At 49.9% G+C, this 14,994-nt stretch overlaps 4 protein-coding genes across 4 annotated transcripts; all 4 read left to right on the top strand.

The window, feature by feature from the left end:
- Positions 1 to 466: 466 nt before the first annotated feature.
- Positions 467 to 1,129, top strand: PtrM4_040800 (uncharacterized protein; the record flags this gene model as incomplete). The annotated part of the gene is made up of 3 exons (XM_066104386.1): positions 467 to 469; positions 502 to 960; positions 995 to 1,129. 3 exons carry the CDS (start codon positions 467 to 469, stop codon positions 1,127 to 1,129), a joined length of 597 nt encoding a protein of 198 aa, XP_065958950.1.
- Positions 1,130 to 4,173: 3,044 nt separating this feature from the next.
- On the top strand, positions 4,174 to 7,612 carry PtrM4_040790 (MgtA, Cation transport ATPase; the record flags this gene model as incomplete). Its single annotated transcript, XM_001937587.2, has 5 exons — positions 4,174 to 4,453; positions 4,507 to 5,046; positions 5,096 to 6,882; positions 6,931 to 7,259; positions 7,312 to 7,612. 5 exons carry the CDS (start codon positions 4,174 to 4,176, stop codon positions 7,610 to 7,612), a joined length of 3,237 nt encoding a protein of 1,078 aa, XP_001937622.1.
- Positions 7,613 to 9,528: 1,916 nt separating this feature from the next.
- Positions 9,529 to 10,755, top strand: PtrM4_040780 (DUF1996 multi-domain protein; the record flags this gene model as incomplete). Its single annotated transcript, XM_001937588.1, has 4 exons — positions 9,529 to 9,843; positions 9,899 to 10,407; positions 10,475 to 10,653; positions 10,712 to 10,755. 4 exons carry the CDS (start codon positions 9,529 to 9,531, stop codon positions 10,753 to 10,755), a joined length of 1,047 nt encoding a protein of 348 aa, XP_001937623.1.
- A 3,082-nt stretch (positions 10,756 to 13,837) lies between these two features.
- Positions 13,838 to 14,767, top strand: PtrM4_040770 (Dienelactone hydrolase; the record flags this gene model as incomplete). Its single annotated transcript, XM_001937589.2, has 3 exons — positions 13,838 to 13,921; positions 13,972 to 14,472; positions 14,528 to 14,767. 3 exons carry the CDS (start codon positions 13,838 to 13,840, stop codon positions 14,765 to 14,767), a joined length of 825 nt encoding a protein of 274 aa, XP_001937624.1.
- Positions 14,768 to 14,994: the final 227 nt, after the last annotated feature.

The raw sequence follows: 14,994 nt of genomic DNA, 5'->3' as shown, positions 1-14,994 counted from the left end.
CTACCACCAGGCACCGAAAACGCCATCCTTGCTCGTCACTACAAGGTTGATTTCTTTAGTAGGCTACCACTAGAGATCAAGGAGAAGATATTTCGCCTTGTTTTGGTATTTCCTGGAAAACTTCAAATCAACTCCGAGGTTCTCCAGGACGAGTATGATGACTGGACTAGTGGTACCACGCAGAGGACTATCACATTCAAGTACACTTTGAGTTTCAAGCAACCCATTTTTATGCATCCTTCATATCAAATATCCCGGGATAAAATTCCCGGCTTGCCGCTCGGTCCCCTTCCAACACTGCTCTCGCCCCTTGGTGTCAACAAAGAGATAAATTCAATCACCAAGCGCCTCTTCTAAGGACACAACTATTTCGAACTCAAAATTCGGTGCACACATAAAGCTAATGACTGTCTGGCACATCCCACATATCGGTTCCTGGAGCTTATAAGTTGGGGATACGCTCGCGATGGTACGAAGCGCTACGGTGAACGTCCATTGGAGTTCATAAACAAACTCAACATCGACTTGTACAGCATCAACTACTCACATTGGCAATTCGATCGCGTGATCAACACCCCCATTACCATTCCACATCTCACAAAACTTGTCATTCACGTAAAGGCGCTAGACCCGTGGAGGTGGACCGGGGTTCCAGGCGCCCCAGATCATGAACTACAATTATTCTCGAACATTCACGACGCATGTTTGCCAATCTGGCGCAAGCTCCCATGGGCAGCATCCAAGGTCAAGATATACACCCCCGGGTACCGAAAGATACAGAAGTGGCTGCAGAACCTCATCAACATGCCTGATAATGAGCAAGCGAAGATCTACAGTGCTACGCATGCGGATTGGAAGACAGACAGATTCTCCTCTGACTTGATCGTTAATGGGGTGCGCAAGGCCGAGTGTCGCTGGAAGAAGGCAGTGCTAGAAGCCAACACCTTCAAAGACAAGGAGGTGAGTGCGAAATCAGACCTCGCTCATGTACAAGAGTCTTAGAGGATCGATACGAGATGGCGATTCGTGGCTCAGCAACAATGAGGAGCGATCTGACTACGAAGACAAGGGGCAGAACTTGAACGACATCAAGGAGACAAATGAGGTCGAGATTGAGGATAATATGTGAGGTAGATTTCTAGGTGTATGGTATGGGTCCAAGGGTGAGCTTGGCAACATTGGAGTAAGGTCATGCATGACTACAGCAAAATGAGTTCTCGGCACAGCTAGATAGATATACGCTGCATATGATATGCTTCGTAGCGGATGACACGCAGAACGAGTCAAATGCAGAAGATCCCATTTATCATCGTATATGCCCAGTTCTTGCGTCAACAAAACCGCCGTATGCAAGGTTCATCACCCGACTAGTTGTCAAGTGGCGGCAAACCCGACGCTTCCGTGCACTAATACCGTGAGTCTACTCGCGACTCGGATCTTCACGTGAAGATTATGTACGGACTTGAAGACTTGGACAAGCGCCTGCTGATGCAGTGTCTTGACAACCCAAGCGAAGTGCCACGTAGCTGCTTGAATTATTTTGCTAAGCAGCAAGCACAGCATACACAACCAACAGGACGGTGAATGCGTGGAGCAATAAGAGTGTGGCCTTTCGCTGGGGTGTACGGACATTCGGAAGTGAAAAATACCCGATGACATCATCGACTAGGGCGACGTATGTCTGTAGGTACGCTGTACGATAGACCGTATGATCCACTGCACAAACCAATAGGTCAATTCCTCGTGTATGCATGAATGCATTGACTAGTACGTACCGAAGAACGATAGCACTGTGCTTCCGAGATCAACGCAACAAGGAACTCGGTGCGTCGCTATCCAGTCCCCTTAGGACGCTCTCCAAGTATACCTAGTTATGTATCAACATCGAAGCTATACAGGTACATAACTCCTAGGTAGGCGATGTCCACATCGTAGCGAACTGTTTCGAAGAGCGCGCCGTGTATGCGACAGTATTTTGCGAGTACAACAGTGCGGTGGGCGTCCTGAGTGCGTGAAGATGGTCTACTCCACAGGGATGGGCTCATGTCGATTCGTGGCGAAGCCAGAAGAAGATGGGCATGTATACCTAGGTAGATATCGCGGTGGGGACGATGAATACCACTATGTGTCCGGCAGTTTTCCAGCGCCAGAGACTGCCGGGGCGGACAATATGTAACTAAAGGGCCGCGGTGATCAGGGGAGCGTAAAAGCCCCGAGTAGTAGTAGTAGTAGTAGTATCCATTAACGTCCTTTTTCAGTCAGAGACTATGTAGGACGGTGGCCTAGGGCCGTTTGACTAGTTTTTTCCCTCTATACCCGTAGGATTTCGTTTCTTTGGTCGAGTTTGACTATGGGGGTTTGGGTTTTTTGCTTCTATACAGGAAAGAGAGAGAGACCTTGTAATAGACACCCGTTTATCTCCACCTTTGTGACCAATCCCTTTGCTATAATAACCCCGTGCTCCTAAGACTGAAAAAAACCTCGTAGGGGAAAAAGTCATGGGACCTTGAACGTTTGTTGTATATAGCGGCAGTTGCGGCATATTTTCGTCTCGGCGGTACTTTGTGGCTCGGTTGTACGGCGGCGGCTAGCGTTAAGCGTGCGGGGTATTGGTGAAAAACTTTCCAGGTTTCGAAAGGAGCCGTTCGATGTTTTTTGGTAAAGCTAGAATAATAGAATTATTATAGCGGTGAGGGGAGAAGGATTCGAACCTTCAACCTCTGCGAGCAAGCTAGCAGAAGCAACCAGGCGCACTACCACTGCGCCATCCCCCCATAAAAAAAAAGCCCCGAGTGGATGTATGCGCATCGTGCTGGAATGACTCGATCGGTATTCACACTTGTTCGAGCATCCCGCTCTGAAATATCGTGATTTTTATTGCGTGAGGGCGTTGCACCGTTGCTCGTCGCGAAAAGGCCATCTCAACGCGTGGTGTTGAGGCGTGTTGGGCCTGTCTTCTAAGGTTGGCTTCAGGGAAGCTTCATTGCGCACATACCACCCCACTCAGAAGGTGATTATCTAACAGTATCGTTCGCCTCTGGTCTGGACGTGAACGTCTTATCATCCACGAACTTCGGCCTACGGGCTACCTAGGTATCCTGAATGCCACTGACAATCTTAGAAGCTTATAAGGCTTTTCCTAGATGATGGCTGGAGTAATTTCGCGTTGCGCGTCGACATGTAAGCGCCGCCTTCCTCCTCTTTACATCCGGCATTTGGATGCCACCAATTTCTCGGTATGCGGCGCCAGTCACTTGTGCCAATTCATGCTTTTTCGCAGTCTATAGCACGCGCACATGTTCTCGGTCCCACGAGATTTACCGTTATCTTGACGATGACCGCTGTTAGGACCCGCTGGTGATCATCCATAACTGCCTAGGTATGCGGGATGCTTCAACGAGAAAACAAACGCAATCCGTGCCGCAAGAGCACGCCTGGCGAACTACTCAGCCGTGTGTTTGATCACGATAGCCATATTACGCGATGGCTAAGATGAAAAATCGCGCATCGAAGTGATTCGACGTGGGAGAGCTTGTTTCTGCACGAGGCAGTGTGGCAGTGCTGTTATACGAAAATCGCTCATGGCTAACCAGCAACAGCTTGAGCTCCATCATCTTACCACACCAAAATACGGATCACGTGACAGAACGAACCACGGAATACCCTTGACGGCTAAAGCATGTCGGCTGCAGCGCAGCCCTCTTACCGTCGATTGTAATTCGTGAGGTATTTGTGCGTCGAATCGTTGGAGATGAACCATGTCAATGACTCCAATGTCGCTTGATCCATTGCGGCGGAGTGATCTCACTCGGCTTTGTTCTCGCCCACACTGCGGTGGCATGGAGGAAGGCCACTTACACTCGCGCCTCTACAATCAGTGTGCAGTACGCGGTTCACTCTGATGCCGCAGGGGTTCTCAATCTTCGATGTTCCGCAGGTTCTGCTGAAACTACACAAGCGCGTGTTCAGAAGACTTGTGGGCCGGGCATGGCCACACCGCTGCTGAAAGCGGTTATCGTTGACATTTCCCAGGGTATAACTGGGCGTTCAGCATCATGAATTCTTGTGCAACTTCTCATCTCGCCTTTCTGTTCACCTCGTCTCGTGGGTCGTCTCAGCGTTCTCGCTGTGCTCCTAACAGCCCCCTAGTGCGCTTCATCTAAGCACGTTATAATGGATCAAGAAGAGAAAGGTGCACCCCGTATTCGCTTCGGAGAGCTTCGTCTCCCCGAGGAGGAAGATGGATATGTCAACCATGAGCGGCGCCATGAGAGATCATTGTCAAGACGAAATAGTGTTGGCAGTCTCTCGATTCGCAGCGTTGGCGGTGCTCGCACCGTCCAGCCAGAGACCGCTCTACCGATCACCTACCGCACTCTGTCAATCGAGATTGATGAGGGTCAATACAAGAAGCAAAACGAGGTGAAGAAGGCGAAGGAGAAGGCAGCCGTCGGTGCGTATCTTACAGAAATGATACATGAAACTATACCAATTGACGTCCTACAGATCTGGCTGACCTGGAATGGCACACGCTCGCTATCCATGAACTGTGTCGCCGACTTTCTGTTGATCTTGATCAAGGTCTTTCTGACGACCAGTCCAAGCGTCGCCTCAATGAACATGGCCAGAACAAGATGACTCCGCCACCCTCTGGTCTAATCCGCGATATCATAGGTTACTTCTTCGGTGGCTTTGGTAGCATTCTCGTTGTAGCCGGCATATTGGTTTTCATCGCTTGGAAACCACTCGGAAAACCCCCTGCCGTCGCCAACTTGGCGCTCGCATGTGTACTGATCGCGGTCTGGCTCATTCAAGCTGCGTTCAATGCATGGCAAGACTGGTCAACAAGCCGGGTCATGGCATCCATCGGTACTATGTTGCCCGATCAGTGTATCGTCGTGCGTAATGGAGCGCAGACCAACATTTCGGCTCTCGATTTGGTTCCTGGTGATGTTATCGTCATCAAGCAAGGCAACAAGCTTCCCGCAGATATGCGCTTTGTGGAAGTCTCTAGCGATGCCGTGTTCGACCGCTCCATCCTTACTGGTAAGCTTTGGCACTAAATAATTCCATTACACAAACTAACACACGTCAGGTGAATCTGAACCCGTCGTAGCCACTCTCGATGCAACCGAAGACAACTACCTCGAAACCAACAATATCGGACTACAAGGCACGCACTGCATCTCTGGCAGTGTTCTTGGCATATGCGTAGCCACCGCTGATAACACAATCTTTGGACGCATCGCGAAGCTGACCTCGGATCCTAAAACTGGAATGACGCCACTTCAAAAGGAAATCCTACGCTTCGTGTTGATCATTTCCGTCTTCATCACCTGCGTTGTGATTCTAATCATCATCCTTTGGGCAGCATGGTTGCGGAAAGATCATCCGGATTGGATCAACGTACCACTTCTCATCGTCAGTTGTGTTTCTGCGGCTGTCGCTTTCATCCCAGAAGGTCTTCCAATTGCACTGACTACGAGCTTGACAATCGTCGCGAACATCATGCGTAAAAACAAGATTCTTTGCAAATCGCTCAAGACTGTGGAGACGCTCGGAGCCGTCTCCGTTATCTGTTCCGACAAGACTGGTACATTGACAAAGAACAAGATGGTGGTTACCGATATCTATGCCGGAGGAGAAGAGTACACTGCCGACGAGGCGCGTGACAAGATGGCAGTCTTCCGCTCGGAGGAGAAAGACTCAACTGCACTGTCTTTGTCAAACATCATCGACCATGTTCGCGTCCTTGGCGGTCTCTGCAACTCTGGCGAATTCGATGCTGCAACTATGGACCTGCCCATCGCGGATCGCAAGATCAATGGGGATGCCACAGATCAGGCTATTCTTCGACTCTCTGAGACTTTAGGTTCAGTCACTCAGCTACGTCGGGACTGGAAAAAGGTCTTCGAGATCGCTTTCAACAGCAAGAACAAGTTCATGATTCGAGTTATGACTCCTGCAAACCAGGGCGCAACGAGTAACAATGCTACACTCATGATCAAGGGCGCTCCTGATATCCTCCTTCCCCGCTGCGATCTCATCCTGAACGCGCTGGGCGAAGAGGTGGAACTTACAGAAGCACAACGACTCCGCATCGAGCAAATCAAGGATAGCTGGTCTTCCCAGGGCAAGCGTGTCATTCTCATGGCCCGCAAGCCAACTATTATGCCATTCTCCAACGACCAGGAGAAGGAGATCCTTGTATCCGCCCGTGAAGGCCTTACCTTCGTTGGTATCGTTGGTATCGTCGATCCACCTCGCGATGAGATCCCAGAAGTCGTGAGCATCCTCCGTGGCGCATCGATCCGCATCTTTATGGTCACCGGCGATTTCAAGCTCACGGCGCAAGCCATCGCTGAGGAGTGTGGCATCATTTCGAACTCCGCTTTAGTTGAGGATATCGATGCTCTCAGCCGAGACTTCAAGGGCGAGTCTAGGAAACAATCGATCGTCTTGAGCGGTCCGGAACTCATCACGCTGAACGATGCGCAGTGGGACCAACTCTGCCAATACCAAGAGATTGTGTTTGCGAGAACGACACCAGAGCAGAAGCTCCGCATCGTCAAGGAGTTCCAGGCTCGCGAGAACATCGTCGGCATGACTGGTGACGGTGTCAACGACGCTCCTTCGCTTAAGGCTGCCGACATTGGTATCGCCATGGGCAGCGGTTCAGACATCGCCATCGAAGCCGCTGACATGGTCCTTCTCGACTCGTTCGCTGCGATTGTGCAAGCTGTCATGTACGGTCGTCTCGTCTACGACAACCTCAAGAAGACTATCGTGTACTTGCTACCAGCCGGTAGTTTCAGTGAGCTTTGGCCTGTTGTCACAAACGTCGCTTTTGGTATCCCCCAGATTCTGTCCTCCTTCCTAATGGTAAATTACTCCAACAGCTATTTTGATACCATCAGCTAACATCACCAGATCATCATCTGCTGTCTTACCGATTGTGCCGCTGCTATTACGCTTGCCTATGAGAAGCCCGAAGCCGATCTTATGCTCCGACCTCCTCGTAACCCCAAGAAGGACAGGCTTGTAAATGCTAGCCTCATCTTCCATGCGTACTTCGTTGTCGGTCTGCTCCAGTGCTTCCTAGCCTTTACCATGAGCTTTTGGTGGATGGAGCGTCAAGGGATCCCATTCACGGCGATGTGGCTGAAGTACGGCAATTACGACAAGCAATACGACCCGAATTACATCAACGAGGTTGTGAACCAAGCTTCAAGTATCTACTTCGTCACTTTGGTGATCATGTAAGCTCTGACCGTGGTCTGGAATGAGAGAATGGGGACTAACGGACTACAGGCAACTCTTTAACCTTCTCGCCACACGCACACGTACACTCAGCATCTTCCAACAGCCACCTATTCTGAACAAGGCAACTCAAAACTTGTCGCTCTTCCCTGCCATGATCTTCGCCATCGTCGTCGCATTCATCTTCAACTATATTCCGTCACTCCAACGCACCGTTGGCACACGATCAGTTCCAGTCGAGCACTGGTTTCTGCCAGCTGCTTTCGGCCTAGGCCTACTTCTACTCGATGAGGGAAGGAAATATTGTGTGCGCAGATGGCCCAAAGGCCTTCTCGCCAAGATTGCTTGGTGAAGATGTTCATACCCTAAGGGTAGCATGACAAGTCGGCCCCCCACCTGTAAGATACACTTGCGGAGTACCGCCCAAGAAGTCTGTCTCAGATATAGATTTAAAAGTACAAAAAAATCCAAAGTTTCACAAGTTCACATCAAGCCTAAGATGCTCCTACCACCCACTTCATTCCCCAGCAGCGCAGAGCAACTCTCACTCCTTCTGAGCCCAATGGTCCCACATCATACACGTTCCTCCGTACCTTCAGCTGCAATATATAATAGTGGAGCCGTTGTCACCGGCATTTCTACACATGTACCCCACACTGTCCTCATTAACGTCTTGCATGACTGCCAACGACATGCTTTAACGGAGTAAGTGCCGGTGAGTGATGAGGCCCTATCATCTGGCGCCGATCTTATTACCATGCAATTTGAGAATTGTCATGTAAGGCGAGGGAAGGCCCCATTTGTCTCGGCTAAATGCTTCTTCCACCCGATTGGCGAGAATGCCAATTGTGATTGGATGGGAGGGGCGAAAAGTAGATGAAGACAGAGCTCGGAAAGGGTTGAGGTGGCGTCGGCGGGCAGTTTGTTCCACGAGGTGACGGGTGTTTTGGCTGAGTGGCTGGCTGAATGGGGTTTAGTGGGCGTCTGCCTGCTCCCGAGTGAAGTGGCTAGTGAGGACGCCCCGCAGAGTTCGGCAAACCTTGGTTTGACCTCATATTAGCAACGAAGGGTGCGTTGTTGAGCGCCGATGTTGAAGTACAAATAATGTTGCTTCGAGATGAAGACTTGCACAAGGTATCATGACGATACTACACGTAGATATCTCTCTATCTACCAATATGCCTCAGAGGCCATGGACAACTTCATGAGCTGAACGTAACAGGCATTCAGTGTTGACGTGTATACTATATCGGAGGCAGCATTCTTGCATGGACTGTCATATACAACTCCCCACATCGGCGGTTATAGAACCTCACTGGGCGATGATGTCAACCTGAGAAAATGGAATCGGAACGACGGATGATCCAGTCCATGGTATGCATGTTATAATATCGAAGATGTGGATGTCTTCTCTTTTTGGGGTCTCAGTCATTTTTACATTGACGTTGCAGCCTATTGAAAGGCCTGGGCGCGGTCAAGACTCTTAGCATACATGTCGCAAGATGGTGTTGTTCAGTGGCGGATGACGAGCTCTATCAGGATGCTGATGCTTACCCCATGCAATGATATGGTCGGTGTCAGCTTCATGACTCTTAGTCGGTGTCGGCGATGCTGTGCTGCCTTCCGAATCCAAACGTGCAGTGGGTCGCCAACACTGGCTGATCAAATTCTCTTGGATCATCACAAGTATATTCTCAGTGAAGGAGCTACTGTATACTGTATCGGACTGCCAAACACGAAAACATACCTGACAGCTATCATACCGGCACATACATGACCACCACTCGGACACCAGAAGTCAGCACCTTCCCTGCGAGGCGAAGCAGTAATATAGCGAGCGGCAAATTCGTAGCCTGTATCCGGGGGACCGGAGTCTTCGATACCTAAGCCGACGATTCGATTCGACAACTATAAGAGCGGTATGCAAAATTCTCATGGCACACTACAGAGTACGCTGCCCACAATGGGATATGCATTCAAGGTGAGTGCGAAATATCGGAAGTGGAGTATCCTAGCCAGTGATTGCGCCACCATAGATTGAACGTGATATTTTCCAAGACTTATTGGTCAGAACGCCCTGTCGTCCGGCACCTGGCCTCGTGGACGCCATGTCTTTCATGTCTACGTTTCCCTTGGTTATAAGAGGGTATCCGCTGCGAATTAAAGTTCCGCACAGTCCCGTTTCGTTCTGGTATATCCTTGCTAGAAGACCTTTATTCGAGCCTTTCGAGTGAACGACTTCAACGTTACAATAGCTACGACATCATTATGCTCTGGACTAGCCTTCTTGCCGCCACTGCGGCGCTTACCGGACATGTTTCTGCACAAAACATGTTGCGGTTCGCATGCTCACAGCTCGTCGTCGAACGAACGGATCCACTTGTCAATCCTGGGATGAAGTACACTCCTCATCTTCACCAGATTGTTGGAGGCAACGCATTCAACATCACCATGAATCCTGCCAACGACATCGCTCAAATGTCCACATGCACATCTTGCAGCTTCACACAAGACAAGTCAAATTACTGGACTGCAGTCATGTTCTTCAAGGCCAAGAACGGCAGTTACATACGTGTACCCCAGGTACATGGAATCTATCCCCCCATCGGACATGGCGCAATACTAATCAGATCCCTAGATTGGCAACGGCGGACCCCAAGGTAAACTCATCAATGATGGCGGTCTCGACGTATACTACATCCCCAGCGGCAAAGTTACCGCCTTCAAGAAAGGCTTCCGCATGCTCGCCGGCTCAGCCACCAACACCGACCCCAGCAAAGTCAAAGGCTCAAACATCTGCCACCGCTGTTGGACCTCCAACTCCGAAAGTACTTTCGTCGGCGGCGCACCTTGCACTGGCTCTGACACCGTCGCCATCCCAAAGGACCCCAAGTGCAAGCTCATCCGACAAACCATCATCTTCCCAGCCTGCTGGGACGGAAAGAATCTCGATTCACCGGACCACCAAAGCCATGTTGCTTACGGTCAGGGGTCGGGTGCCAACGGCGGTGGCGCATGTCCGTCGACACATCCGGTTAAGCTGCCGCAGATCATGTACGAGTTGATGTGGGATGTGAGTAAATTCGCCGACAAGAGTTTGTGGCCGACGGATGGGTCGGATCCTCTTGTTTATTCGATGAATATCGGGTGAGTCTGTGCTCCACTTCCCCGGCGTTGTTGTTGAGGTGGGCAGCTCACTGACATGGCATGACAGTGGCCCCGCCGCCCATGGTGACTACGTCTTCGGCTGGGAAGCGGATACGCTACAGAAGGCAATGGACAACAACTGCAACCTAAACACTGCATGCCCCAAGGCTGGGCTTACAGTGCAGCAGCCTGCGCTGTATAATGCTTGCAAGAAGAAACAACAGGCGCCGGAGAATGTTGATGGCTGTAAGTCTCTCCGGTGACTTCTATTGATACGCGGGATTATACTGACAAAGTTACATAGGGCTTAAATCGCTGCCTCTTGGTGATATGGCGGTTAAGGCCTAGACGAGTTTTTTTCTTGGGTGCAGGAAAGGTGATTCATAGTCTGAATGTGTATGCTGTTTGTGTTCCCGGTGTGAGTGTTTAGATTTGGTGGTATGGCGTAGCACTCGTTTAGATTTGTCGTATTTGTATCTGTTTAGATGGTTAATCTGAATTTACGATCGTGCTGCATATGTTATTTGCGCTATCTTGGAATGGTACGCGATGGGATTGGTGAGGTTTTTCGCGTGCATCCCGGATGTGAACCTTATCGGGAAAATCCACATCAATTGCGGCAACGGGTATCTCGATCCGGCCGGGTTCAAACCATATGTACTTTTCGCTAGCTTACAATAGTATTGTCACATCAGAAAAGGTGTTTCGCCGATTCTCGACGAATGTACCAAGCCCTTAGAAGACAGAAAGCACTGCGGCGGATTTCTAGAGAAGACATCTTTGGCTGATTGAATGAACATGCAACCGTAGAAAGCTGGAGACAAAAGTCCCCTATATATCAATCAATTAGGCTCTGGACGTATACCGACTTCGCCTCACTCTGGCCTATTTCCAGGTCATTTTGTCATACCACATACCTTAAGTGCTTCATGCACAGCGACACAGGATTGGCAAAAGGCGATAGAAAAGACGAGAAAGACCGAAAACAAAACAACAAAAATGAGAATGGTCAGAGTGTCAATGCCTCACTTTTCGCAGGTCGTCGCAGCGCTGTCGCGTATGCTTCTAGACGGTGTTTCCACACTTGAGATAGATGATTGACATGTTGTTAGGCCTACGCAATGCGAGGTGTACAATATATACTATTCTACCACGATGATCAGGAGTTCACTGATCATACGTACCTTTTTGGTTGCATAGCGTAGTGGGCGTAGACCTACGTTCTGACACATGTCAGATGAAACCTCAGTCTATACTCTAGCATGGTTGTGGTGGGTATAGTCATTCCCAGAGTCTAATGCAGCAGCAGCTTACATCAGTCCGGCCCTTGTAGGTATTACACGACACAAAGTGCAGTCATCCATCTCTTCGCGAGATTATCCCAACCGAATGCACGATGCGCTTCTTGTCCAAGGAAAGATAGGTGATAGCAATGAGAGTTTGAGAGATGCATAGAGTAGATATAACGCTTGCATTCAGGATTTTAAAGGCGGTGGCGTTGGTTCAGGAAGTGAGGACATTACCACTACTAGGGCTAGTCAGGTATTTAAGGTCTTTACCAACCCACCTTATACGAGGCGTATACCTTCCTGCAGATTTTAGACCCCTGCAGTAGTATGAGAGTATAGATCCGGACAGTTGGGCTTACGGCGTCGCATGAGGGTTGAAGGTCGTCTTTGGATCTTGCGCGTGAGCTGCTTTCTAAGATCATGGGGTACTTGGCTGCTACGAGTGGAGGCGAAGTATGATTACGGAGTTTTTGAGTGTTTAGCTGCTATCGAGATCGCCCGCCTATCGTGAAGGCATGGGGAGCGATGCACCTAAGTAGATAAGCAGTGTTGGTTCCCTAAGTAGATCTGTATGTACAACGTCTTGTTGATCCACAAAGGAGCTTGGCTTCCGAGTCGAACATTTGTGGGTGAACTACGTGGTAAGTAAAGCGGAAGCTGCACAAATCGTCTTATGAATGGTGACACATTCTTGTTCCTTGCCGCTAGTTACCAACCTCGTATCTCTGACTTTCTCTAAAACAGCTATTTGACCCGACTGCAGAAAAGGACCCCGTAAACTTGGCAGTGCAGGTTTACCCGTTACCTCTTCTCCCATATAGATTACTGATGAAGGTGGAGAAACGTCCGTGAACTTGTTGTATTGGAGCTACGGGAGAAGGGAGAATATCTATGGTGCGCGCACGGAGCAGCTGACTAATCAGTGCCTGGCCAATCAGAGCACGGGAAGCCTGATTCACCGTGAATACTAGTGAAGGCTCTCACCGCGTCTCGACAATTACCACACCATCGCTATCCCTGGTGGCGTATCGTGCAAACCTCAGCCAAGGCGGCTGTGAACAGATAATAAACTACAGTACCTACATGAAGGCAGGGGAACGTGGAAGAGTTCCCTCGTATTCGTGACAGCGGGTGTTTCGGAGCGCGGTGACATCGCACGCTCGATACGCACAAGCGTCCTAAGAAATGGCCGTCATTACTCGCGCAAAATTGCCCATTTATAACCAACATGCACTACTAACGCAGTCAGCACCAAACACTTGACAAACACTTGAGAGAAATCAGGCCCCATAAATGATGGTTGGTAGTCGTAAACCAATGTGCACCAGGCAGAAAAAGACAACTCACCAGGATTTGCATCCTCGATGCAGTCGACGATACGCGATGATCCTTTCCCCGCCATGGCAAATGCCCGGTAGATTCCCCACTATCTTGTCATAAGTAATTTGCACATTGCGTGGGTAGACAACTATCCCGAGGATCGTGCTAGTCAATTACCGGATCGCGTTAGGTACTCCCGACTCGGGCCTCATCGAAGCCCTAAAGTCCAGCCAAGACCTATAACAAGAGAAATCTGTGTTGTTCAAGCCTCGTCTTGTGAAACAGCCGATATGTAGTAATGTCTAAGCGCGGCTGCGTGGTGTCATCTGGCAAGTGAACTTGGAATTGTCGCGATCTTAACCACCGGCCAAGACTGTAGCGCCATCACATACCTGCCATGTAGATTGTTGTGCAGTATTAACGGCTCGAGCTAGCAGCGATATTAGATCAGGATTTACCCCGGGTTTCGCTTGTCTTGTTGTTTCAAGCGACGAGGTGAGCGCCGTTGTGGAGAAACTCCCAAGAGGGAACTTTGGATCGAGACCCTCAGGGATCTGATTGGAGGGAAACAGAAACAGAGATAGATTGACTGAGGGGACATTAGATTGTTTTAGATGATATAGAGGGGTCGGTAGCGGCTGAGAGCTTGCAATGAATGACGTGTGGAGAGGATGTTGGTGTCGGGTTGGTAACAGGTATAACGGACCTTTTGAGAGAATCCATATATAGAGATGGATCGCTACTGACAGAACTCACTGTGCTCATCACAACTGTGCAACCTTTTCTCCCCAGTCTCACCGTATCGCATCGCCATAGTCAATATGAAGAACTTCTTTACCATCGCCATTGCTGCACTCGTCTTCGACAGTGCAGTCGCATCTCCTCTCATTGTAGAGACGCGCCAGGTAAGCCTTCCCAATCAATCTTCCTCATACCTTACTAACCACATGATTAGTCAGGAAGCGGCAACGGCCCCTTCGGCCCCGGCACTTTCAAGACAGACAGCTCCCTAGCTGGCCACACAATCTACTACCCCACCAAGAGCACCGGCTCAACCAAGATACCGGTACTCGTCTGGGGCAACGGCGCCTGCAGCACTGACGGAAAGTCTAACAGTGCGCTCCTCCAGCAGATCGCCAGTCATGGCTTTCTTGCCATTTCTGAGGGCAGTCCCAATGGCGGAGGTAGCTCCAGCGCTGCTACTATGAAGGCAGCGATTGACTGGGTCACAAAGGTCGCTGGTACAGGCGCCTATGCCAACGTCGACGCTAGCAAGATTATGGCGGCGGGATTCTCGTGTGGTGGTGTCCAGGCCATGGACAACATCAATGATCCTCGCGTCGACACCATCGGTGTCGTCAGTTCGGGACTGCTCTCGAACACAAACGCAGCAAAGAGCTGGAAGAAGCCTGTTCTATTTGTTATGGGCGGTTCGGGAGATATTGCCTACAACAACGTGAGTTGCACGTTCTCTTCTCCAGTGCGATGGATATGCTAACATTATGTTTTAGGGCGAACGCGACTTCAAGAACCTCCCTGCTGGCACACCCTCATGGAAGGGTAACATTCCTGTCGGTCACGGCGGTACTCTGGGCGATGCCAACGGCGGAAAGTTCGGAAAGGCCATTCTCAACTGGATGCTGTGGACAATGAAGGGTGACCAAGCTGCGGCCCAGTACTTCACAAGTGGATACCAGGCCGATGGATGGCAAGTACAGACGCACGACTTGAACCTACTCAAGCCGTTTTGAGGGTTGATTGCTGTATAGCAACTCTTACCAGAAACGTGCATGTACATATTGTTGAGGAGCCATTGTAAATAAGAATTAACGTCAAACCTTGATTGCAAGTATCCCCGTGCATGAGATGTAAAGATATTGCCAACATACCTATCTTAAGACGTCAGTATCAAGTGCTTACGTGCAATATGGCACGGCACCTTCCTCCCTTCCCCGCTTACCGGCATTGTTGTGCTGAC

This window comes from Pyrenophora tritici-repentis, chromosome 10 (genome assembly GCF_003171515.1).
Source record: "Pyrenophora tritici-repentis strain M4 chromosome 10, whole genome shotgun sequence".
In the NCBI taxonomy this organism is placed as follows: Eukaryota; Fungi; Ascomycota; class Dothideomycetes; order Pleosporales; family Pleosporaceae; genus Pyrenophora; species Pyrenophora tritici-repentis.
The sequence above is the reverse complement of the archived record's forward strand: the minus strand, read 5'-3'. Positions and strand labels throughout refer to the sequence as shown.